A 23,389-nucleotide genomic window follows, 5' to 3' on the forward strand; every position below is an offset into this window, starting at 1 on the left:
GGCCCACCGGGAGGAAAGCGAAGGCACCTGTCTGTCGCTCATCAGCATTGCATTGCCGTTACATCGCCGTGCCATCCTGGGCAGGTAGGTTCACTGCATCAAGACTGCTCCGTCCCCATTTGCAGGTATGGGCTAGGATCCCAAGCTCTGCTGCTCTGCAATTTGAGGATGGCGTGAACCTGGACAGGCTCACTCGACTGCGTCTGAAAGATTATGCTTCCTTGCTTCATCTTTTTACGGGATGGAACGCCGTGTCTGTTCCTGTCTTTGCACGTGGAAACACAGGAGCAGATTACCTTTGATTGTTTAGTAAGTAGATCCGAGGATTCGTTGTAGTACTGCTACGTCAAAGATCTCCTTTTTTTTGAGCAGTGTTCCGCTGAGTAAAACGGTGATCAATTTAGACGTGGCCATAATTTTTTTTAATCTAATCTATCTATCTATACTACTCCCTTCATTCCAAATTGTAGGTCGTTTTAGCTTTTTTTAGTCTCATAGTTATTATTATGCATCTAGATACAGTGTATATAGCATTAACATCTATTAATCCTCGAGGGATGGAAATTTCTATTACGATGTGGTAAACCATTCTTTTATTTTAGTTGTCAACTAATAATGTAGACTTATTCCCGCTCTTGATCCAATATTACATTATGAACAAAGTGTTGGTGGTCAAAATTAATACCAAGCCGATCTGGCGAGACCGACCGGTCAGATCGGTTTGTCAAAGCAGCCTAACCGGTCTGGATCCTATAGCGGGTTTGGCAGCACGAACCGGTCTGACTAGTTCTGTAGCCCGCGGGAGGGAGGAGCATGGATTCGTCCTGTTAGGCCTTTTCGGTCAGCTACACTAGAAGTCGGAAGCCCAGTTGCGGCCCATGTGACATGGGCCGGGTTCTCTTTCTCTTTTTCATTTTCCTTTTATTTCTTTTTCCTTTTCTTTCATTTGTTTTATTCTTCTATTCATGTTTGTTTCTTTTTTCTTTTAGTTATTTCTTTCTTTCTTTTTCTTTCTTATTTTTTTAAAAAATTATTTTTCTAAGTTCATAATTTGTTCGTTCGACATGTATATATTTTTGTTATATTTGCTCCCATAAATTTTTATATACATTTATTCCTTTCTTTTGTCTTATTGTTTCATTTTATTTCCTTTTTTATAATTGTTATACTAATAAATATATAAATATAATTTGTTCTAGGTATAAATACTTTGTGAGTTCGTGTAATAATTTTTTCAGTGCATACAATTATTTTGTTATGCAACCTAATATAATTTATTCCAAGTTCATAATCTTTTTTTTCCTGAATTTGTATAATTTATTTTATGATTCTATGTTTTTAAACTATAAGTTTGTATAATTTGTTCGATGTGAATAGTTATTTTGTTACGTAAGTTCATATATTTTGTTTTAGGGGTATGCATATTTGTCTGTGAGTTCATATAAGTTGCTCAGCAATATGTATGTATTTATTCATAATATTCATTTTGTATTATTTGTACTGGACAACAAATTATTCGTAATATCGATTATTTTTGTTTAGAGTGTGTTATTATTTTGTTCGTCGTGTTTAATTATTTTTTTGTAGAAAATTATCGTTTGTTCGTTATGTTCAATTATTTGTTCAGAGTAACTGAAATTAATTTTATTTATTAAAAAATATTTTTTAAATATTATTCAAACATAATCAAGTAGGATCTTTTTTCAAAAATCTTGAAGTAAAAAATATAATGGTGCAATCGAAATCCAATTTTGATGCTTAGTTTATGATTTATGTCTTTTTTATTTCAAAACTACATGCATGTGGGTGATGTCATTAAATCTCGTCCTCTCGTGCATGCATGCAACAGATTTTTCTTCTTTTCTCGATGTACATCGTTTCCTCGTGGTAAAGTTAGACTTGTGGGCACAGTAGATATGTGCAGAGTAGTGCGCACTGCTCCATTCTTCAGGCGACAAGTGGTGAATTTGTGGCCTTCGGCGACAACTTGCTGCACCGGTCTGACCGGTCTAACCCTAATCCGAGTAGAATTAAGGAATCCTTGTAGATCATGACTTGTAAAAGGATTTCCTTGTCGGACAAGATCTCCTCACCCTATAAATATAAAGGACCACAACTAATCGAGAGTTTATCCAATCGATCGAATACAAGTACCTTTACTTTTTATTTTTAATCCTTATCTTTCCAACCCCTTTTGCTTCTCCTCCTTTGTCTCTACGACGGTTGAGGAAGTTCTGGGTGGTCTGCTGATCTCAGAGCAATCCTAGACGCACCATCCCTTACGGGGTCCCTCCCGGGGTGGTGATTTTAGTTTTTGACGGTGCCCCTGTGCCGACCGGTCTTTCTAGCCTCCTGAACCGGTCTGACCAGCTTTAAAGCAGGAGCTTCACGAGGTAATTTCCACTGCACGTGATCTAGCGTATTTCGGTGTGTTGGTCAAAAATTGCGTCGCAAAGAAATGTTCTTAAACCATTAAAAAATGGGCAAAAACATATTATCAAGGTGCACAAAAATATAGTGGCATCTAGCATATTAAATAAATTTCACATTCTTAATTATTCTATTAAAATTTGTGGTCTTTAAAACACATCTCCGCACTATTACTGTACTCCATCCTTTTCTTTCTTTAGGGTGTCTTAGGATTGGAAAAAAAATCAAACCTGCAATCTCTGATCAATGAATAGTAAAATTTATATGAATGTTTAATGTCTAAAAGTTATACGATAGATTCATATTTCACATATCTTTAATGTGATATTGATTTTATTACAATTGGTGATATATTCTAAGAGAAATTAATGCTCAAAGTTTTTTCCAAAGGCCTTTTCAAATGCTAAATGCCTTACATAAAGAAAAGCAGGGGGTAATAATTTTGATTATAACATGTGTACAAAGTAAATCTGCAATAAACTAGGGAAATATTTCAGGTTCAACCATTTTGTACATTTCTCTTATAACCAGGTGTGATCATTCCATGGTAGCGTGAAATAACTCAACAATATAAGGACTTCTCCATTCCTAAAATATAAGGACTTCTAGAAATTTAAGAACAAATTAAAAAGAGAGAGATTAGCCAGCTCTTGATTTGATTGGCGCAATTGTCAGCTATTAATTGGACACCTGTCGTCCTTATATTTAGGGCCTGTTTGGTAGGGCTGTGGCTGTGGCTGAAACGGCTGCGGCTGTGGCTGCTCTGGTGAAACAGCTTCTCTGGTGAAGCTGAAGCCATTCTGAAAAGTGTTTGGCAAAACGGCTTCTCCTGTGTTTGGCAAAACGGCTATACCACTAGAAGCAGACCAATGTTCATCACCAGTATTTCTGAGGTCTTCAAACATAATGCTTAGATGTTCTTCATTTTGTAGTCCTTTCAGCTTGAATTTGGTAGAGCCCTTTATATCCTGAAATGCAATAGTTAGATATTAATATTTTTACATATTGTAAAATGAAAAATTTGAAACAACTGCAACTTGTAAAATTCTACTTACTTTTGCTGTTTTCTTCCACTAAGCCTCTGACATTACAATATTCTTCCCAGTTTCATCCCATCCAATCCCAATCTCCTTATTTTTCAACTGCTTCCAAATAGCATAATCTTGCTTCGACTTATCCCATTTATTCTTGAATTGCTTTCTAGTATACTCAATCCCAGTCCTCTCTTTAAACCTTGCTATCACATTCTTGTACCCGGTCTTACTCAAATGAGTACTTGATCTATCTCCTTTTAAAACTTCATCAGCAAAAATCTCACAAACTATCCTATTGTTCTCATCACACCAATCAGCCAAGCTGTTGCCAACAAAATCAGTTTGATAAGGGAAAAGCATCAAGTAGTAGCAGCCAAACTTGCAAGTTAATATATTGCACACAGAATCATGGGAAAGGAGCTAGCTGGCAGCTCCTGTAACAGCTAAGGCTATATGTACTCATTGTCAGGTCAGCATAAAAAATCAACATTGCTGGCAGCTCCTGTAATAGCTATGCCACATAAAAAATAAAACAATCAACATTGCAATTGTCAGGTCAGTAGACAATTGCAATTGTCAGGTCAGTAGACAATTGCTCGATGATTGGAGCATTGCAAAAATAGACTGTACAACGTAATGGTGGCCAGAGTATAACCAATCCAGGCTATATTCAGGAACTATAACCAATCCAAGCCATATTCAGGAACTATAACCAATCCAGGCCATATTCAGGAACTATCTCGCAGGGTACTATACTGTCCACTCAAAGCATACCACTATCAAAGCAAACAAAGCATAAGGAACCTATCAGAGAAAACCAGAAATGCTTACACAGACAGACAGACTACTGTTAGCAACTGTTCATTTATTCCACAAAGCAAGCAAGCAAGCAAAAGAGGAAACAATAATCCATGGATGCACTTCTGTTCATTTAATTAGTTAGCAATTGTTCATTTATTCCACCCCCAAGCAACATCTGTTTATAACATGTGACAGCAACATCTAAAATCATCTCTAAAATCCAATCCAATCCACCGCGACACCACCCACCTGTGACAGCAACATCTAAAATCATCTAAAATTTGTTTATGCATCTGTTTATGCATGCCCAGTTAATGAATTTATGGCTTGACTTAATCCTTGGAGACAATAAACATCTAAAATCATCTCTAATATAACATGCGCAGTTCAGAGAGCTTAACTAGCTAGTATCTGAAAACGGTCAATGAGGTAACTTCATTGTGTTAGAAAAGAAATTACAGTAACGTTTTCAAAACAATGACAGAAATAGGAATATAGAATGAAACTGAGCATACTGCACAGGCTACCAACATCATAAAAATAATCTGCCATACTATCATAGAATATAGAATACAAGTTTATAGATGTGACAGAAATAGGAATATAGAATGAAACTGAGCAGATATATAGTATACAAGTTTCTGTTAAGTGTGGTGCTCTGTCTCCAAATTTGATGCACAAAAACGACCTCCGCTCTCTAGAATGGCAATGTAAGTACAGATGCAATCAGATGGGACATACTATTAACCATTTATTTTATGCAGAGATAACATGGCAATTCTGCATCTTTACAAAAAATAAAGAAAGAAACATAGCTATAGCCAACAATTCAAGACAAGTCAAGCTTTCACCACTTGGTATATCCCTATTGCCTTCCCAAGCAGATTCTTAAAATCGTGCTCATTTACTCTACAAAATCTCAAAGCATACCACTATTGCAAATGTTCTTCTTTCTATAGGGTACTATACTGTCCACTCAAAGCATACCACTATCAAAGCAAACAAAGCATAAGGAACCTATCAGAGAAAACCAGAAATGCATGCCAGATCTTGTAAACTAGGTCCATCTTTTGTCCCCAACTCCAAACCTCATCGTTTTGGATTACGCTACAAAATCGAAGGACAACAGCAATCACAATGGCTTGAGCTCAAACACAACAGCAATCACAATGGCTTCAGCAATCACAACAGCAATCACAATGGCTCAAACAAGGAAATCACTTTAATTGGATCATATGTTCTTACCTTGGATCGGTGAGGTCGACGTCCATAGATGCAGGAGCAGTAGCTGTCCTAGCCGCCGGTGGTGGCCTAGGTGCGCGGGTACCTCGCCGGCGAGTTAAGGAGCCCGAACCGGACCAGAGGTGACCCGAACCGACAGCCGCTCGTCATTGCCTCCAACCTCCTGTGAAGCTGTCTCCTGTGAAGCGAGTTGAGGATCGGCACGGAGCCAATCCGGCCCTAGAGCCGCCGCCGCTGCTCCGGCCCACCACTCCGGCCATCCTCCGGGCATGCCTGTGCTTGCGGGCATGGCGGCGCTGGGGACGCCGGAGGCCTGTGAAGCTGATGGCCCCGCACTGGGGACGTCGGGCCATGCGTCGGGGATGCCGGGCCACGCGCCGTCGGCCAGGCCCGCCGCGGCTGGGATGCCTGGTTGCTGCGCCGGCGGCTGGCCCGCCGCGGTTGCTGCGCCTCCAGGCCATGCGCCCGCCACCATGCTGGGAGGCACTCCCGCGGCGGCCAGGAGGGCACCCAGGGGACCTGTCGGCGGGCCTCCTGGCCACACGAATGGGGCGCCGCCAACCCCTCCGCCGGACACATACGGCGCGCCGCTGGCCCCTCCGCTGGCCGCATCCTGGAGCCCACCACCGGATCTATCCCTTTCGGCCGCCGGATCCCAGTTTCCCGCCGCCGGAGCCGCATCCCGCTCATCCATGCCGGCCGCCGCCACCAGACCGAGACCGGTGGCTGCCCCTCCGCTACCAGAAGGAGAAGGAAAAGGACGGTTCGCGAGAGAGGGAGGAAAAGGAGGCGGTGGCAATTTGCTATTATTTCGGCGAAGTTGAAGGGTAGTTTGGTAACATGGGGGGCGCGGATGGAGGGGAAGCCGCGGGGAGCTGGTTTTTTCGGCTTCTCCTCCCCAGTACAAAATGGAAAACGGCTTCACGGGTGCTTCACGAGAGAAGCCGTTTTTTGGAAGGGCGTTTGGTACAGCTTCTCCAGAAGCCACTCGAGAAGCCATCCAATAAGCCCTACCAAACAGGCCCTTAAGGGATGAAGGAACAATTATGAGGATTAAATAACTTTATTCTTCAAATGATCGCACAGCCATAACTAATGCTAAAACGTGAAGTGCAACAAATATAATCGCAAGATTTTTCCTGCATTTCAGTCATTTTTTGACGCCAAACATAAATTAAATTGGTTACAGTGTACTTCAAGTTTGGTCAATTATCAGACGACACCCCTTTTTTTTTTGAGAAATTAGGATGATGGAACATTAGTTTGGACACCCTAAGTCACTTGAGCTTGAGCCCCATAAGTCAGCCCAGAGGCCCATTAGTCATCTCCAGGTCAAATCTGGGCTGTAAAATGTAAAAACCAGCCGCTCATACTGAGCCCACCAAAATGCATAGCTCGTACGCCCAGACGCAGAGGCTCTCAGCAACTTGGTACCATCACAAATTCACAGTACCATTACCGTAGCACATCAAGTCCGATTAAACGAGTTGATGGTAGCAATGCAAGCAGCAGCAACCAGGTCCAAACTCAAAAGCATAGTCCAGCGTTCAGACATGAACAGCAAAAACCGAAGATTTTTAAGTAAAGCAAAAGCAAGTTCGATCTGTCGCTGCGCAATTTCACCCGATCATCCACAGCTGACAGCCCAAGTCAGCAAAAGAATACAAGAGCTGTTTGGTTACTTTTGCTTATTTTTAGCACCCGTCACATTGAATGTTTAGATACTAATTAGGAGTATTAAACGTAGACTATTTACAAAACTCATATAAGTGGAGGCTAAACGGCGAGACGAATCTATTAAACCATGGATTTGACAATATGTTGCTACAGTAAACATTCGCTAATGATGGATTAATTGTTTAATAGATTCGTCTCGCCGTTTAGCCTTCATCTGTGTCATGAATTTTGTAAATAGTCTACATTTAATACTCCTAATTAATATCTAAACATTCGATGTGACATGTGCTAAAAATAAGTAAAGGGAACAAATACCCCATATGACATGTGCTAAAAATAAGTAAAAGGAACCAAACACCCGTATGACTATCTCATGCAGCCGAGGCAGCTCTGGCACTGGCGCGGGGCCACCACTGGCCGATGACCCTGTCTCCGACGAGTCGTCGAACCTGACGAACTGCCGCACCTGAGACGCTGCCAGGTGCGCATAGTACACCGGTGCAACTGCACAAGCAAAATATGGCTCTGATCAATCATCATGATCAGTTAGGGTGTTTGAATCCTGGAATTAAAGTTTAGTTTGTGTCACGTCGAATATTCGGAGGCTAATTAGGAGGACTAAATATGAGTTAATTATAAAATTAATTACACACATGGAGGCTAAACGGCGAGACGAATCTATTAAGCCTAATTAATCCATCGTTAGCAAATGGTTACTGTAGCAGCACATTATCAAATCATGGACTAATTAGGCTTAATAGATTCATCTCGCCGTTTAGCCTCCATCTGTGCAATGGGTTTTGTAAATAGTCTATGTTTAATACTCCTAATTAGTATCTAAACATTCGATGTGACAGGGACTAAAGTTTAGCCCGGGGATCAAACACCACCTTAGCAATAATTGACATGGAATTCACTATGACAGACAAGTAGCTTAAGCGTACCGATGGATATGGCTGAGGTGCTCCTCTGGTACCTGAAAATTGACAGCATCTGCAAGGTTAGACTTCAGAGGAATGGAAGGATGCAGTAACTGAGGTTTCTTTATTTATATCTGTTGCAGTTTTAAGAATGCGTGCACATAAGAGAGGGAGTGCACGAGCTCCTGCAGGTCATCAGGAGTGAAGCCGATCTCGCCATACAGCACGTGGTAATGTGTTGGCCTTGTTGTACCCTGCCAACCACAAGCACATCCACAGCTCAATTAGATGAAAAACGCACACATTTTATAATGACCATGAAGTGCAAACTGCAAAGGTAGATAATCCACTCACAATCCTGCCGGCATGAGCACACATGTAGAAATCGGAGTTCCTGTGGTGGCAGATTCCCTTATCCACAACAGTGCCTGCACAAAGACACATTTCACGACGACAGAACCAACAAAACGCAAGGACGCAATTAAAGGATCAAATGCTAAAACAAGTAAAATTTCTAGGTTTACCGGCAGGGACATTAGCCACATCATTGCCATCTCTGAAAAACCTTGTGTGGTGGTTCTTCTGTGCAACAACCACCGTGAACTTGGGGGACTATTTGCATTGGAGAAACTTGCATGCCTGCATCATCCATCCTCATTCAGAAGCACAAGATCATAAAACAAAAAAACAAGCAGAAGATGGTGGCAGGGGCGAGACAGGATAATTGGAGGCACGTTTACCTCAATAATTTGCTGTAGCTCAATGTTCAGCACCTGAGTAAACTGGCCCTCACTGACTCCATCCCTAGGAAGCAAGGCAACAACATTTATCGGAAAAGATCGATGGAGGCAAAACACTCTACAATTGACTGAAGACACTGTGAAATACCTTTCATATGTTTTCATTTTGAAACATGTATGATGTATGAATTTACAATTTCATAATTGACATTTGTGCACACTATTCTGAGGACTGCTAACCTGAAAATGATAATTTGTTGCGGCAGTTTTCTGCAACTGTTGCCAAAGCCTTCTATTAGCTCCCTGGAAAAATTCCGATCCCATAGATCAAAATTATAAAACATCTCATTAGCAGGCATTTGCGAAAACTAACAGAACACCTTGCCTAATGAGGCCACGATCATCATCTCCCTCCGGCTTGAACAAGGAATCAATCATCTCTAGCCTGGGTGACTGGGTGCAGACAGAAGCTCTGTATCTTGATATGAGAGGCCACCCCAAGGAACTTACAACCTAGGCGACCATGAAATACATTAGATGGTGGCATGGTGCATCTGAGTTTCATACGGCACTTGCATCTAAATAGTGCAGAAAAGGTGTAAATGTGCTAGTTACCGCAGCAACAGATGGTAAATCACGTCCTGGTGAACCGTGGGAAACATCCATGCCGAGGATCATGGTTGGAATTGGAACCCGTGACATGAGTGGAATGGCAGGTTTCTTTTCCATTTGCAGCATTGAATTCAACCCACCAAGCTGATTTGCAACAGAAAGCAAGGGTAGAATAGGATTAGTTTCTATCTCTAGGATTGTTTGAGATCTAAGCCACCAAGCACCTACATAACAGCCCACGAGGCTCAATACAATTACAATCACCTCAATATTCACAGCATACCCACAACAGCAAGCAAACCAAAGAAAGCCATATACCCTGTCACAGTGTCAGTGATGGCAGTATGGAATACCTTTGCATTTATTTTCAGCAGCAAGTTGGTGAGATACTGATCATTAATGTTTGAAGGAGGAGGACCCAAGCATTGCGTGACAATGCCATAGTCCGCGAGGCATACCCGCTTCCATGCCCTAACAAGAACAAGAACAATAAACATCCTGATACTCTTACTTAGAAGTAGTAATGATAATCCTATTTGGAATTTGTAATCCCAATATGTAGGAGAAGCAAATCAAAAATATCGCAATTCTTCCTCTCAGGAAGAATACACAGTAGAAATGCTGGCCAATCGTTGGGGAATCTTCTTTTTATCTGGTCAAACATGTCATCCACCCTGTTTGGTGCAGGAGCCCGTCTCATTCCAGGGTTCTCCTCAATCACCGCATCTTCTTGTCAATTTCCTGTAAATCAATCTGGCTGATGAGTAAACGTTTTTTTCAGAAAGGTGCAAGATTGGATGTAGAACAACGAACACACCATTCCCTTAGCATTTCTGCATTGGATGAGGCGTCGAACAAGATCCCGAACATTACAGCGTGAAGAAAAATTAACAGCTACCCATTGGTTTACCCTGCTAGCCCGAACGAACCTCTGGGGACACAATTGGCAAAGTTAGTGGCAACTGAATGCAACCATGAAAATTATTTTAACAGGATTGAAATGAAAACATGTGCTCACTAACGTTGTTATTGAAGTTCCACTTCCCATCACGCACAAAAACATCTCGTCATTCCCAGCTTTTAACTACACATGATAATATTTCATAAGATATGCAAAGCTTTCTACCTCCAACTCATAAATAGGTATTCAGGGAAAACAATGGGAGTAGCTAAGTTCTGACCAACCTTTGGTGGGTTAAGGACTCTACCATCAACTTGAGTAAACTCTGGAGTTATTGAGATGCCGCACTTCTTTAGCATGCTATCGGAATTATAGTCACTTTGTTTTAGAGCCTGGAGATGATGTTAAACATTAAAAAAGTTAACCAAACAAAGGCTTGGGAAATGAGCTGGTTAAGTTTCTGGCCTTGGGACTTACGGCATACAAGTCTGACTTCCTCTCGCTAGGGTTGCGCCAGGAATTCTGGACGAGCGAGGACCGTTGTGGCACTGTCAGAGCCTTTGTGTACCTTTGCAGAGACACCAGACTGCATAGCATATAATCACAGAAAGATTAATGTAATGAGCAAAAGAAAGAAAAAAGGTTTTTAGCTGAACAATGATGGCGCAACAAGAACAATGCTGACTTGTGACTTCTCTTTTTAAACGTTAAGAACAATATTGACTGACCTCTATTGGTATATATGTCAGACGCTTTGTCTTCCCCACATTCAAGCAGGGGAAATTAACAGAATATCTCAGTTTTATACCCCCACCATTTCATGTAGTAATCATAGACAGTTACTTCCACGGTATCAGAGTTGCTGCCATTTCTTTGCTTCAGAGGGAACCTGGATAGAGAGCAGGAGATTTTAGATAACTTCAAGAGGTGACAATGCTGCTGAAACATCAACCCAAGAATAGGTTGGTCTCACGTCTGTTCAAAACAAGACTTCTCACTCAAGCCAACAATTTTGAATTCAGAGTTCGTGTGAGTGGTTTTGATCCTCAAACTCTTCAATGCACGCTTTGCCTTAAAAAGTAGTCAATGATGAACAAAACATGCAAATAAAAGTAACGTGGTCAGCTAGTTATTGTTTAGGGCTAGCACACTACTGGGAAAAAACATCAGGGGCATCAAGGCCATAACTTACTTTGCCTCAGTCAATTCTGCAAGTATCATTGTCATCGATATACTAATCTAACTATAATATAACGCAATCTTCGCGAAAAAACAGCTGAGAGCAACAACATGTTTCCTATTATTTCTTTTTCTTTAAGTACTCTAAGGTTGCCATCAGCAAGAAGAAATGGAAATGGACCTTTATAAACTAATGTTCATAATGAAGTATTTACATGTCTGTGTATACTTTGAACTGGATCACAAATACTTGCAATCAAATAGTTTTTTACAAAGGGCAGGACTAGTTATCAGAATGACTATAACCATTAAAATAGTCACGTGTAAAACTTGTTGCCACAATACGTAGATTTCAAGCGCCCAATCAGTTTGTTTTTTCAAAGAAATAGCGCACAATTAGGGTTGAAGGAACCAGGCAGTTGGGAGTTAGACCCAAATTTACTATCCAGCTCTAAAAAGAAAAGGCAGCAATGCTGTAGGAACTTAGAAATTTACTAACACCAAACCCTCACAAATATAAAAGAACCAAATAACCCAAAGAAAACCATCGGGCGGCTAATTTTGTTCAGAGTTTTCGTACGAACTGAGAGCCTAAACAGAGAGGATTTTCGAGTTCTAATAATTAGACTTACATAAGGGGAAAAAAACACGCAGACAGGCACTTCAGATGAGGGTTTTTTTACAGGCACCGTAGAGATGTTCGGCGGCCTAAGATCACCAGCGATTCAATCCAAGACACCAAAAAGATGGAAGAGTCACGAAGTGATGTTCGTCCCAAAGAAAAGGAAATGAAGAACAAAAGAATCAAATCTACTCGCGTAACATTCACGTCCTTCTCGAAAATCACAAGATCCATTCATCCATACACCGTCCCTGCTCCACCAAGAAAAGAGAGAAGGCACTCAAATCACGCACCCCGAAGATCGCCGGAGACCCGGCCGTCGACCGATGGTGGACGGCGCCGGGATTACGAGGAAACCAGAGCCACTAGGGATGCAAGAAGGTGACTTACGCGAGAGAAACGAAGAAGGGCAGAGGTTCCAAGTACGGAGACGGATGGAGCTCGAGCGCCAGCGGAGAAAACCCTCCTCCTCCCCACCAGGAGGTCGCAAAAAACCCTCTTCGCCTTCAGGCCAGAAAACCCTCTGTTTCGCCTTCCTATATAGGCAGGCGAGGGCGCGTGGCAGTCGCCACCGCCACCTCCACCCCATGCTGCCTGGTGGCTGGCTGGTTGTCACTGTTGTGTGCTCCACTTCAGCTTCGTGGTGTCACTGAGACGCGGGCCCGGGAGTGCCAGGCCACGCGAAAACGGTCAGGCGCCCTGACACCTTCCACTGCTCCTGGGCTCCTGGCTGGAGTAATTGGTCAGAAAAAGAAAACCAAGGCGACTCTTTCTCAGTGCAGCAGCAGTTGATGGACATGGTTCAAGCTTCAGAAACTTTTGGATGGGCAACATTTTCCATCCCGATAACTTAACCGTCATCAGTTGAGCAGAGTCGTGTTTTCTCCTGGAATCACAAGCTTGGAGCGTGCGAACCCCAAGTCCCAGCAACACACTGCTTCTCTCTTGATACAATCAACACAGCATATGGGCTGCGTGCCGGAGGAATCCTCCGGCACGTCCTACTGTGCCCGGCTGGCGGCATACGCGAGGGTGTGTTCGGGTGTTGCCAGGCTCAGAGCCTCGTGTCCTGTGGTGACGAGGTGATCTTTCAGCGTCAGGCGCGACGGGGTCCGGTGGTGGAGGACGCGGTCTCTGACAACGAACACAAACCTCGGGAGGGCTCGCTCAGCCAACCCGGGCTCGAGGTCCCCCCGCCGGACGATCACCGGGATCCGGCGTCCCCTCGCCAACTCTTTACCCTCCGAGGAAGCTGGAGTAACAGGCCTGCGCTACCAGGCCCGGCGATGCGAGCGCGAACGTGGCGCGGTTTATCCGCCGCGAATGCCGCGGGGAATGGCGAGGTGGGAGCAAGCGGTGAAGCGAGCACACTCGCCGCTGGCCCGCTGTCTCTGTGCGCTGCGAGCTCAGGAATGAAATGTTCCCCGGGGGCGGCCACCGCTTCACGAGAGCTTCGCTTCGACTCATTCCCGGCCCGGCCCGCGAATGGTCCTCTGCGGCGGACGACGCTTGGAGTGCAACAGCTTCATCAGTAAGGTAGGTAGCAGTAACAAAGTCACCAAAATCACACATGCACCTAAATGGGGTGCATTACCTGAACAATACTCCTGCATTTTTATTCAACACGGATTTCCATAAAGAGACCGGTTGTAGTTGTAGGGAGCTCTGCTGGCTTCATGCTTAGCTTTTGCAGCTTCGATAACTCTGCTTTTTTCTTTAATTACAGCTTTTACTTGTGCTTGCACACTGCGCGCGGGATGAAAAGCAACCCCGTATGTGTCATGGGACAGGGACACACTCACCCTCCACTGCACACCTGCGGATCCTATCTTTATTTTATCTCAGAGATCTGAGAACTGATCGATGTACAAACGCCTCCGGACGAATTCGAAACCACCACCATAACCGCTGGTGGTACGAGGAGTCGAAGAAGCTATGGCTGATGGTGGGGCCGGCCATCTTCAACGTCACCGCCACCTACAGCATGACCGTGCTCATGCACGCCCTCGCCGGCCACCTCGAGCTCGCCTCCGTCTCCATAGCCAACACCGTCCTCGTCGGCTTCAACTACGGCCTCATTGTATGCTAGGCTAGCTTCCTTCCTCTGCGCTCTCTTTTCACGCACGGATCAGCTGCATCGTTGACACGACATGGATGCACATGGCGCGCGGCGCAGCTGGGCATGGCGAGCGCGCTGGAGACGCTGTGCGGGCAGGCGTTCGGCGCGGGGAGGCACGCGATGCTGGGGGTGTACATGCAGCGGTCGTGGATCGTGCTCCTCGCCTACGGCTACTTCCTCGTCGAGGCGGCGCTGCTGGCGGCGGGGCAGCCGCCGGAGCTGTCGGCCATGGCGGGGCGGGCCGCCGTCCTGTTCGTGCCGATGCACTTCGCCTTCGCGCTCCTCTTCCCGCTGCGGCGGTTCCTGCAGTGCCAGGGCAAGAACTGGGTCGCCTCGGCGGCCGCAGCGGCCGGGCTCTGCGTCCACGGCGTCGTCACCTGGCTCCTCGAATATTGAGTATTTGTTATGAGCGGCAATTCTCCATGGGCTAAGTTATAAGCCACTCTCCTACATTTGTATTTTAAATTTCAGTTTAGTTTCATAAATTCATAACTTTTTCGCACACACTCAGATGAAGAATATAAAAATTGTTATAAAAATTGTCGCTTTACAAATCTCAACTTTGTAGAAATATTTTAATTTCAAATCGTTCAGCTATCCAAATAGCAGCCCAATTTTGTAGACAGTAAAGAGATGGTAAGGAGATATCTCACGAAAAAGAGGTTGTATGAAAAATGCATAAATTGTGATTTGGGGCCACGCGGGTAAGTAGTTTGAGGTGAACTTTTTTACGTACCCCATGGCTTAAAACAGTGGCAATAATCAGGGAAGTGTCAGAGTTCTAAAGTTGAAGGATTATCTCAGATTTTTATAGCTGGAGGCCATGGGTTTTATAGCAGGAGTTCTCTTCACTACGGCCACTAGTTGGGGGGGCCATGGGTGGTCAGTCTAACGTCTAAACTACAGCACAACATAGAATTAGTACTGAAGAGAAAAATGGACCGTCGAGCATCATTTTGTTTGTTGATTAAAAATACGATTATATATATGAAAGAAAAAAGAAACAAGCATGTATACCATAACTTCAATTTTGGGTACCCGAAAAAAATAGTTTCAAATTTGGGGGAGGAAAAGGCAAGAAAAAACTACTATTATCACGCCTTAAAAGTACCAAAGGAAAAGAAATATAAATGCAAGCATCCGTTGGACTAGGATGGAGTGGGACAGCTAGCTAGTTCGTTTTCATCACATTTTCCTTGCTTTAAAATCCGGATTGTTTGATTTTGACGAGATTTGGATCGATCCAAATAAAAGGAAGATTCGCATCACCAATCAACCTACAAAACCAAAAACATGGTAGGTCTGACTTTTGACCAGCAGCAGCAGCAGGAGAAACTTGGCTCCCTCGCACCAAAAAAAAAAAGGAGGAGAAACTTGGCTCCAACGGCACCACCGCAGACCGTCGACCCGAGACCATAACGTGGTGAAAGCGGAGACTTGGGGGCAACGAAACCGACCCCAACTGCTCAGCAGAGAGCCTGGCGCTGGCTGTGGCGGCGTATAAGATTCCGCTTCCAAAACGCAAATCCGCAAGCAAAGCGCCCCCGTCTCCGTCCGCCACCTCCAGCCCACCCTCGCGCGCGCGCCCGCCCGCCCCTTCGCTAAACCCTACTCGCCGGCGAGAGAGAGCTCCGCGCTCGCGAGCCAACCCGACCGACAATGGCGTCCCGTAAGGCTCCTCCCTGCGCGTCCCTTGCTCCGTTGCCGCTGTTTAATTTGTGCGTGCGGTTGATTTGATGAATGAATTCGTGTCCCGATGATGATCCGCGTGCAGGCGTCAAGTTCGAGAACTCGTGCGAGGTGGGCGTCTTCGCGAGGCTCACCAACGCCTACTGCCTCGTCCCCGCCGAAGCCTCCGAGAGCTTCTACAGGTCCGTCTCGCCTCCCTGCTATGATTGTGCTCTGTTTTTCGTTCTGACACTGGCGTGGCATGGCATGGCATGCAGTGTGCTCGACGCCGAGCTCGCCGGCACCGTCCCCGTGGTCAGATCCTCCATCGCCGGCACCAGGATCGTCGGCAGGCTCTGCGTCGGTGAGAAACGCGCGTCGCTTTGCTTTTTCCGGTGAATTGATTCGATGGCCCTGAAGCTTGCCTCTAACATGTTTTATTCGCGTTAACTGTTGTCTGTCAGGTAACAAGAGAGGGCTGCTTCTTCCCCATACCGCCACCGATCAAGGTACCATACTACCGAACACTTGCAAATGTCCAGTACCGTTTCTGAATTGCAAATTCGATGAAAAGTGCGTTCAAGTAGCAATTCAGGAGTAGCTGCTGTCTGGGGTAACTGCTTCTCTTTGTTTATTTCAGAGACAGGGGAAACAGAGCAAGCATGGCATTGCATCGTGTCAGCTTCCTCTTCCACTATCCAGTATCCACTGGGACCATGGTTTGACATGCCGACATCTGTTTTCTCGTGTTCGCAGAGATCCAGCACCTGAGGAACAGCCTGCCTGATGAGGTGGTCGTCAAGTGCGTCGACGAGCGCCTTTCCGCCCTGGGAAACTGCATCGCCTGCAACGACTACGTCGCTCTCACGCACCCTGACCTGGACAAGGCAAGCCCCCTCTCTGTTTCACTTGGGAATTTCCACCTCTGCATTCCAAATGTTCCATGCATCTGATAAACAAGCAGCTATAATTAATCTTAAATCTGAAAACCTGACTAATTTTGTGGGAGACAGGAAACTGAGGAGGTCATCTCAGATGTTCTTGGGGTGGAAGTGTTCAGGCAAACGATTGCAGGCAACATCCTGGTTGGGAGCTACTGCACCTTCACGAACAAAGGAGGCCTCGTAAGCCCCCATCGAACCCAGCTTCTCACATCAGACATCATGCGAGCAGAGTCGAAACTACTGATCACTAATCCCTGCTCCTGAAACCTGTTCATCATGCAGGTTCACCCGCAGACGTCGGTGGAGGACCTGGACGAGCTGTCGACGCTGCTGCAGGTGCCCCTGGTCGCCGGCACCGTCAACAGGGGCAGCGACGTCATCTCCGCCGGCATCGCGGTCAACGACTGGACGGCGTTCTGCGGCTCCGACACCACGGCCACCGAGGTCTCGGTGGTCGAGAGCGTCTTCAGGCTCAGGGACCCCCGCCCGGGTGCCCTGGGTTCAGACGTGAAGAGCTCCATGGTTCAGGATTTATTCAAGAGTTGAGTTAGGGCCTTGAACTTGCCGAAGGCAAGGCAATAGGTTCTGCAGAGTTCTTTTTTGCTGCTGGGGTGGTCAACCGTGTTAGCCAAATTACCAGCATAAACATTGCTGCTGTATCCTCCTACGTGCTATTTGTATCATGAGAACTGGTCAAGATTAAGAATGTTTTCTGCCTGTGTTAGCATTCTCTTGGTGGAACAGCTCGGTTCCCACTTCACAGTAGCATTCTCTTCGTGCCATAGCTTGCTAATTTCAAATTGATGCTCCGTTGAAACCAGGAAAACGAGCAGTGTCAAAATACTTGCGCACGCGACTGCATTATCACGTTACAAATCGGCTCAAGCTTATGGAAGCTACCGGCTAACCTTAGCTTCGAGTTCAAGCAGGACAAATTAGGAATTTGACAAGCAAATGATGTGCAGAGGCTCACCTAGTCATCTTGATCGCTAATGGATCAACAAAATGGGCATAAAAAAATAATATGAAGGATTAACTCGCACAGGGATTCTATGGTACCGTATCCAATTTCTATGACTCAAAAGTTCAGTAAAGCACGGGAGTCCGAATGCAAACGAACACTAGTAGTTCATTACAAGACTAGGACGTTATTATCTCACCATATACTTTAGCAGAATGCCAAAAGCAGCACATGCATTGCATGGCAACATGATGGATCTCACACTACCCCCCTAATCGAGCAAGTCGGATATCGATTTCTTCTTAACAAACGGATCAGTAGCTGTAATCAAAGTCGCCACAGCATTGTTGGGGAAAATGTTGTCAGCCTTCATCCTCTCTTTGAACCCATAAGCAGGGGCCTTTGCATGTAGATATGCATGGAGCAGCAATTGGTACTGCCTGATCCTCCCAGTGTAGCCAATCTGCCGCAGCTTATGGAACACTCTCTCTGAGTTGTGGACGTCTCCTTTCTTCGAGTAACAGTCAAGCAGCATCAGGTATGAGCTGTACTGAGGCCTGATCCTATGCTTCTGAGATAACTTGTGCAATAGGGAATCAGCTTTCTCCACTTCTCCTGCGTCGACATATAGCTTCACAAGCGCATCCAAAGTTGTGTTCCCAAATTTGATATGGTTTTCATCCATCCGCTTTGCCAACTCCTTTCCCTTGTCTAAGAGGTTCTGATTGGCATACACCTTTAGCATAGCATTGTAGTATTTGGAAGAGAGTGTTTTCCATCTCAAAAACATATTCTCAAAAACTTCTTCTGCCTTTTCAACATCACCAAGCGTACCAAAGGCCTGTATAGCAGAATGACACTCATCTAGCCTAGTATTATCCTTGCACACCTTCCAAATCCTTTCCACATCATCATTCTTGCCCAGAAAAGCATACAAAGGTAACAAAATCTTGCAAGCAGCACGATTTGTGTTGATATCATCACCTTCCATTGACTCCAAAAGCGCTTCTGCTTTCTCACGCTGACCATCAAATATGTAGTGCCTTGCAGCTGTAGCTTTAAACGTAAGATCTGGCTCAACACCTTCTGTTTCCATTTGTTCAATGACCTTCTCCATACCCTCTATATCTCTAGATGTGCCCTTGGCATCTACAAGGAGCTTGTATGAAAAGAGAGATGGTTTCACATTCTCCTTCTCCATCATGGCAAGAACATCAGTGATCTTCTTTTTGTCCACCCTTTTGTAAAGTAGCAGAAGCTGATTGAAAGAAAATATTGTAGGTTGAAATCCAAGATCCTTCATCCTATTGAAGACTTTCTCTGCTTTGTTGACATTTGCTTCTTGAACACAATTGGCCAAAAGTGTTCTATAAACAATCTCACCCCTATGAGCTGCAGGAATTTTCTCAATATACTGTTCTGCTTTGTGAAGGCCATAAACCTTAGCCGTCAAATCAACGCGTGAAGCGTAATCACGCTCTACAAACTCAAGCAGTTTGGATTCTTCAACCCATTCCAGAAGCTGCAGAAAAATGGTGAAAATTATTTCACAAGTCGAAGAGCGCAGATATGAAGGTAAGCGATTACCTTGAAATAATATCAGTAATCTCTTCAAAGGATACTGTAAAGCATAATTGAATATTTCATTGAGTAATCATTTCCAATTGTAATTAATCAAAAAAGGGCATCCTACGTGTATTTTGGAAAAGTGATGGCACAAAGCGCAATAAATACATTTACCATGAAGGCTGTTATCATTATTTCTAAGACAACTAGAAATGTAATCTAGATCATTAGCTGCGTACATAGGATAAACATAATTTGCAATAAATAAAGGTAAAATATTGAGGCCGAGAAAGACTCAAGAATCAAGTATTAAGGAAATCATAGTTAGAAAAATGAATCAAACGAACAAAGCTATGTTGAGCAGAAAGTGACAAATAGCCTTTTAAGAGAAACAAAACAAAGCATCAAAAAATTATTTAGAAATACAGATGTGCAGCAAGGATGCAGTTAGTGTAGCATTCATATGACCTGGGATTATCATGCTATGCTTTCATAAGGCAACATTTTATCCAACCCCATCCTAAGCTATTACTTAAGGATCTTTGCACTCTTCTTCTCGTCACCTCTTAGATGCTTATGAAGTAAGTACTTAAGAAAAATCTATATGTAAATATCATTCAGACTGCAAATACGTTTCAGCATTAGATGTGGGTGGTAAATACTTAATTTTCCCTTTAAGAGGCTATTGCAAGTCAAGTAGCAAAGCATATCAACCGGTTGACATATTATCAAACATAGTCAAAGTTTGCAGCCAATTTAAATAAATCTCCTTGGTAAGTAAAATACCTGCAAGGCTTTGCCGAACCACCTCCGCTTTCGAAGGTTAAGAAGAACGAAAAAGAGTTCGCCCCTATCGAGCACATTGCCATCATTAGCCCATTTTTCAAGTGCTTTAGTGACCTCATGCCTCGGAGTTTCCAACATAGCTTTAAGGAGGATGGAATCAGAGACCCTGTTCATGTGCTCCTTCTCAGGTTTTGCATCAGCATCCACATCAGGCAAGCCAATTTCATCAGCGGCATCTTCATCAGAACTATCTTCAGATGTCAAACTGGCATCCTTTTTATCAGCTTCTGGCGGAACCTCCAGATCAGAAAACCCATCCTCCAACAAATCATCTTTGTTACCAGAACTTGCACCTGCCTGAGAGGAGAAACTCCTACCCAAAGCAATCCGGCTTGATGAAAATGACAACCGAAAGGCTGGCAACTTTGGCTTACAACAGCAGCAAGCTTTCTGACAATTACCCTCATGATGCTCCTCTACATCCTTTGCATCTGCATTTAGCAGCACCTCAAGACTTGCGCAACCACGTGCGCTCACAACTTGTTGTGCACGGACCCTAAATCAGTAGCAAACAGTTAGCAAAGCCAAATATCAGAATAACTGTTTGTGAGCAGCAAACAATTAGCAAGAGCCAAATATCACAATAAACTGTATGTGCAATATGGAACACTAGAAGGCATGATCCTGAGGCTTTCAAATGCAGATTGAAATAGGACACCAACTTGTCATGTTCAACTTGGAAGACTTGACAGCAATGATCCTGAGGCTTTCAAATGCAGATTGAATAGGTACACCGGCTTCAAACATCAAACATGAACAAGCAATTGAACAGACAAGCAGGGACATTGCTCTCGTTCAAGCACAACTAATATGTTCTGTGCACAATACTCATCTGTAATAGCCTAATCTCATAGTTACATGGATAGGGTTACCACTGTTATCCTTAGACTGGCACTGAAACACAGTGTGCCCAAACAAAAGTGTTGACTGAAGAAACAAAAGTGCCCAAACAAATGAACAACTCAGCAAAGATGTAAATTTTATCACCCAATAGGCCTGTTCCAAGCAATCGCTACCCAAGCCTTGTTTGGGTAAATCCATTCCCTCCCAAAACATATGGATTGTGGTGGAAAATGAACTAATTTCCGCGTCAATCCCTACCAAATACGTACGGATTGGAGGGGATCAAGTATCCAAACGACGCCTAACAGGTGATCACACGTTTCCCTCGCGGAGTAAAAAACAAAGAGATGGATCTGCTCGGCGCCGCGACACAACCAAAAAAAAACACCACGAACTAGAGCGCTACGCGGATTAACTACGCCGATAGAACGAAGCGCGCACCGCGCATCAGGGGGGACGACAAAACATAGACCTGATCGGAGAATCGGCAGCCGGGGAGGATACCTACCTGAGAGGGTTGCCGGCACGGCGGAGGGCCCACATGGCGTAGCTGCGGGAGGGTTCCCGGCGGCGGCGGCGGCGGCGGCGGCCGAGGAGGTGTTAACGAGGGAAGCGGTAAGGGGAGAAGGGAGAAGGCGGCTTAAACCCTAGCGGGGCGGCTGGCTTTTGGGGGCGAATGGGGAGCAACCCAAAACCCTAGCGCGACGCGCGGAGCGGAGGCGCGGCGATGCGGTTTCGCTGACGGCTGCGGCCTGCGGGGTTTTAGATATTTCTGCCAGGGCAACGGAAGCTGCGGCCACACGTGAAAGCGTACACGGGAATGGGTTGTCGCCTCTCTGAACTTGGATGATGACTTGATGGGAGGAACCGATATGTTATTCGATAACTAACCGAGTCTGACTACTTTTTTTTCCATCCGTATATGCATATATGCAATTAGGAGTTGTTTAGTTTTTGTTGAATGGGTTATTAGTCATGAGATGAGATAATTTTATTTTGGATGAGCATGTTAAGGAAACAAATAGTGTGCATTTCGACTTTATATGAAAATGTTGTTAAATGTTGGCCACTCATTTCAACGTTTCTTTCCTATTTATTTTTCAATATATAGAAGAATTTCAAGTGTTAACAGAATCGTATGTCATAAATCTCCTTTTAAATTTAAACACAATTAAGTGATCTTTCAACGCACGCGCATATTGATTTAGCTGTTTAGAGTTATTATCTTTAATAGTATTACCTAGTCTTAGAATACCTTAAATACTCATGCAAATATAAATTATAATTGTGCAAGCTCGAAACATTGTTGCTACTCACTTGAAAAAGAGGTATAATCTAACCATTGCCCGTATAATTTGAACGAGTGGAAAAAAGTTAAGAGGTAATTATACATTTTCACACATGTAAACATGACGATTGTTATCGCGCATGTGGTACACATGATTTTGTTTTTCTCCGACTTGAGAGGTGAACCTTCCCAATTGAGACTTCACATTCATTAATTAAAGGTACCTATATGATCTTTTTGAAATCTAAGTTGATTCCACTAGAATACATGGTTCTTATTTGAGTTGAATCATGTGGCTACTTTAGTGTCATTCTGATATTTACAAAGTACTCTTTTCGTTCCAAATTCTAAATTGTATGTTATTTTAATTTTTTTTAATTTCATAAATATTATTATGCATCTAGATATAGTGCATATTTAGGTACATAATAATTGTTAAAATCATGGGCAGGAACAGCCTTAAAAAATCCAAGAGTTCAAAATACGGCACGGGATCAAAGCTGAATTTGGGGGCGTTTGGTTCCTTTGCTTATTTTTAAGCAAGTGTCACATCAATGTTTAGATACTAATTAGAAGTATTAAATGTAGGCTATTTACAAAACCCATGACATAAGTGGAGGCTAAACAGCGAGACAAACCTATTAAGCCTAATTAATCCATCATTAGCAAATGTTTACTGTACCAACACATTGTCAAATCATGGACTAATTAGGCTTAATAGATTTGTCTCGCCGTTTAGCCTCCACTTATGTAATCGGTTTTGTAAATAGTCTACGTTTAATACTCCTAATTAGTATCTAAACATTCGATGGTGAACCGGTGCTTAAAAATAAGTAAAAGAACCAATCCAGGCCTATATTTCGCCAGGAATGTGATATTCGCGAGACAAGGGTTCTGATATTCGGCCGCGGCGCGGGTCGTCCTATTTCTTTTTTATACACGGGTTTCCCGGGACCACCACCACGATAAACAGGTACCAGAAGCCATCCGTGTCAA

At 44.0% G+C, this 23,389-nt stretch overlaps 3 protein-coding genes across 3 annotated transcripts; 1 reads left to right on the forward strand and 2 right to left on the reverse strand.

Annotated features, from left to right (window-relative positions):
* Positions 1-6,874: 6,874 nt before the first annotated feature.
* LOC101756259 (protein argonaute 4B) lies at positions 6,875-13,730 on the reverse strand. Its single transcript, XM_014805180.1, is given in 21 exon segments — positions 6,875-6,933; positions 7,536-7,688; positions 8,129-8,160; positions 8,264-8,358; positions 8,459-8,532; positions 8,629-8,743; positions 8,845-8,908; positions 9,085-9,143; positions 9,223-9,357; positions 9,460-9,600; positions 9,810-9,928; positions 10,030-10,182; positions 10,270-10,387; positions 10,479-10,519; positions 10,522-10,540; positions 10,642-10,749; positions 10,835-10,952; positions 11,087-11,172; positions 11,174-11,246; positions 11,331-11,428; positions 13,434-13,730. Coding segments are annotated over 21 exon segments (2,157 nt in total).
* A 2,032-nt stretch (positions 13,731-15,762) lies between these two features.
* LOC101769362 (eukaryotic translation initiation factor 6-2) lies at positions 15,763-17,613 on the forward strand. The gene is made up of 7 exons (XM_004967612.3): positions 15,763-15,946; positions 16,052-16,148; positions 16,224-16,309; positions 16,410-16,454; positions 16,702-16,832; positions 16,959-17,069; positions 17,172-17,613. The coding sequence occupies exons 1-7, from the start codon at positions 15,937-15,939 to the stop codon at positions 17,433-17,435; spliced, it is 744 nt and encodes a 247-aa protein (XP_004967669.1). The 5' UTR covers positions 15,763-15,936; the 3' UTR covers positions 17,436-17,613.
* A 282-nt stretch (positions 17,614-17,895) lies between these two features.
* LOC101769762 (pentatricopeptide repeat-containing protein At1g80270, mitochondrial) lies at positions 17,896-21,843 on the reverse strand. Its single transcript, XM_004967613.4, has 3 exons — positions 21,614-21,843; positions 20,203-20,758; positions 17,896-19,372 (listed from the first exon to the last, which is right to left on the reverse strand). The coding sequence occupies exons 1-3, from the start codon at positions 21,646-21,648 to the stop codon at positions 18,122-18,124; spliced, it is 1,842 nt and encodes a 613-aa protein (XP_004967670.1). The 5' UTR covers positions 21,649-21,843; the 3' UTR covers positions 17,896-18,121.
* Between the last annotated feature and the right edge of the window lie 1,546 nt (positions 21,844-23,389).

This window comes from Setaria italica, chromosome V, assembly GCF_000263155.2.
Source record: "Setaria italica strain Yugu1 chromosome V, Setaria_italica_v2.0, whole genome shotgun sequence".
Taxonomy (NCBI): domain Eukaryota; kingdom Viridiplantae; phylum Streptophyta; class Magnoliopsida; order Poales; family Poaceae; genus Setaria; species Setaria italica.

Excerpts from the sequence above, each read along its gene's own strand:
- LOC101769762 (XM_004967613.4), bottom strand. The coding sequence starts at position 21,648 with ATGTGGGCCCTCCGCCGTGCCGGCAACCCTCTCAG. Across the intron at positions 20,759-21,613 it reads CGTGCCGGCAACCCTCTCAG|GGTCCGTGCACAACAAGTTG; the intron begins GTAGGTATCCTC and ends CTACTGATTTAG. Across the intron at positions 19,373-20,202 it reads GGTTCGGCAAAGCCTTGCAG|CTTCTGGAATGGGTTGAAGA; the intron begins GTATTTTACTTA and ends ATTTTTCTGCAG.
- LOC101769362 (XM_004967612.3), top strand. Across the intron at positions 16,149-16,223 it reads GCCTCCGAGAGCTTCTACAG|TGTGCTCGACGCCGAGCTCG; the intron begins GTCCGTCTCGCC and ends CATGGCATGCAG. Across the intron at positions 16,833-16,958 it reads CGCACCCTGACCTGGACAAG|GAAACTGAGGAGGTCATCTC; the intron begins GCAAGCCCCCTC and ends TGTGGGAGACAG.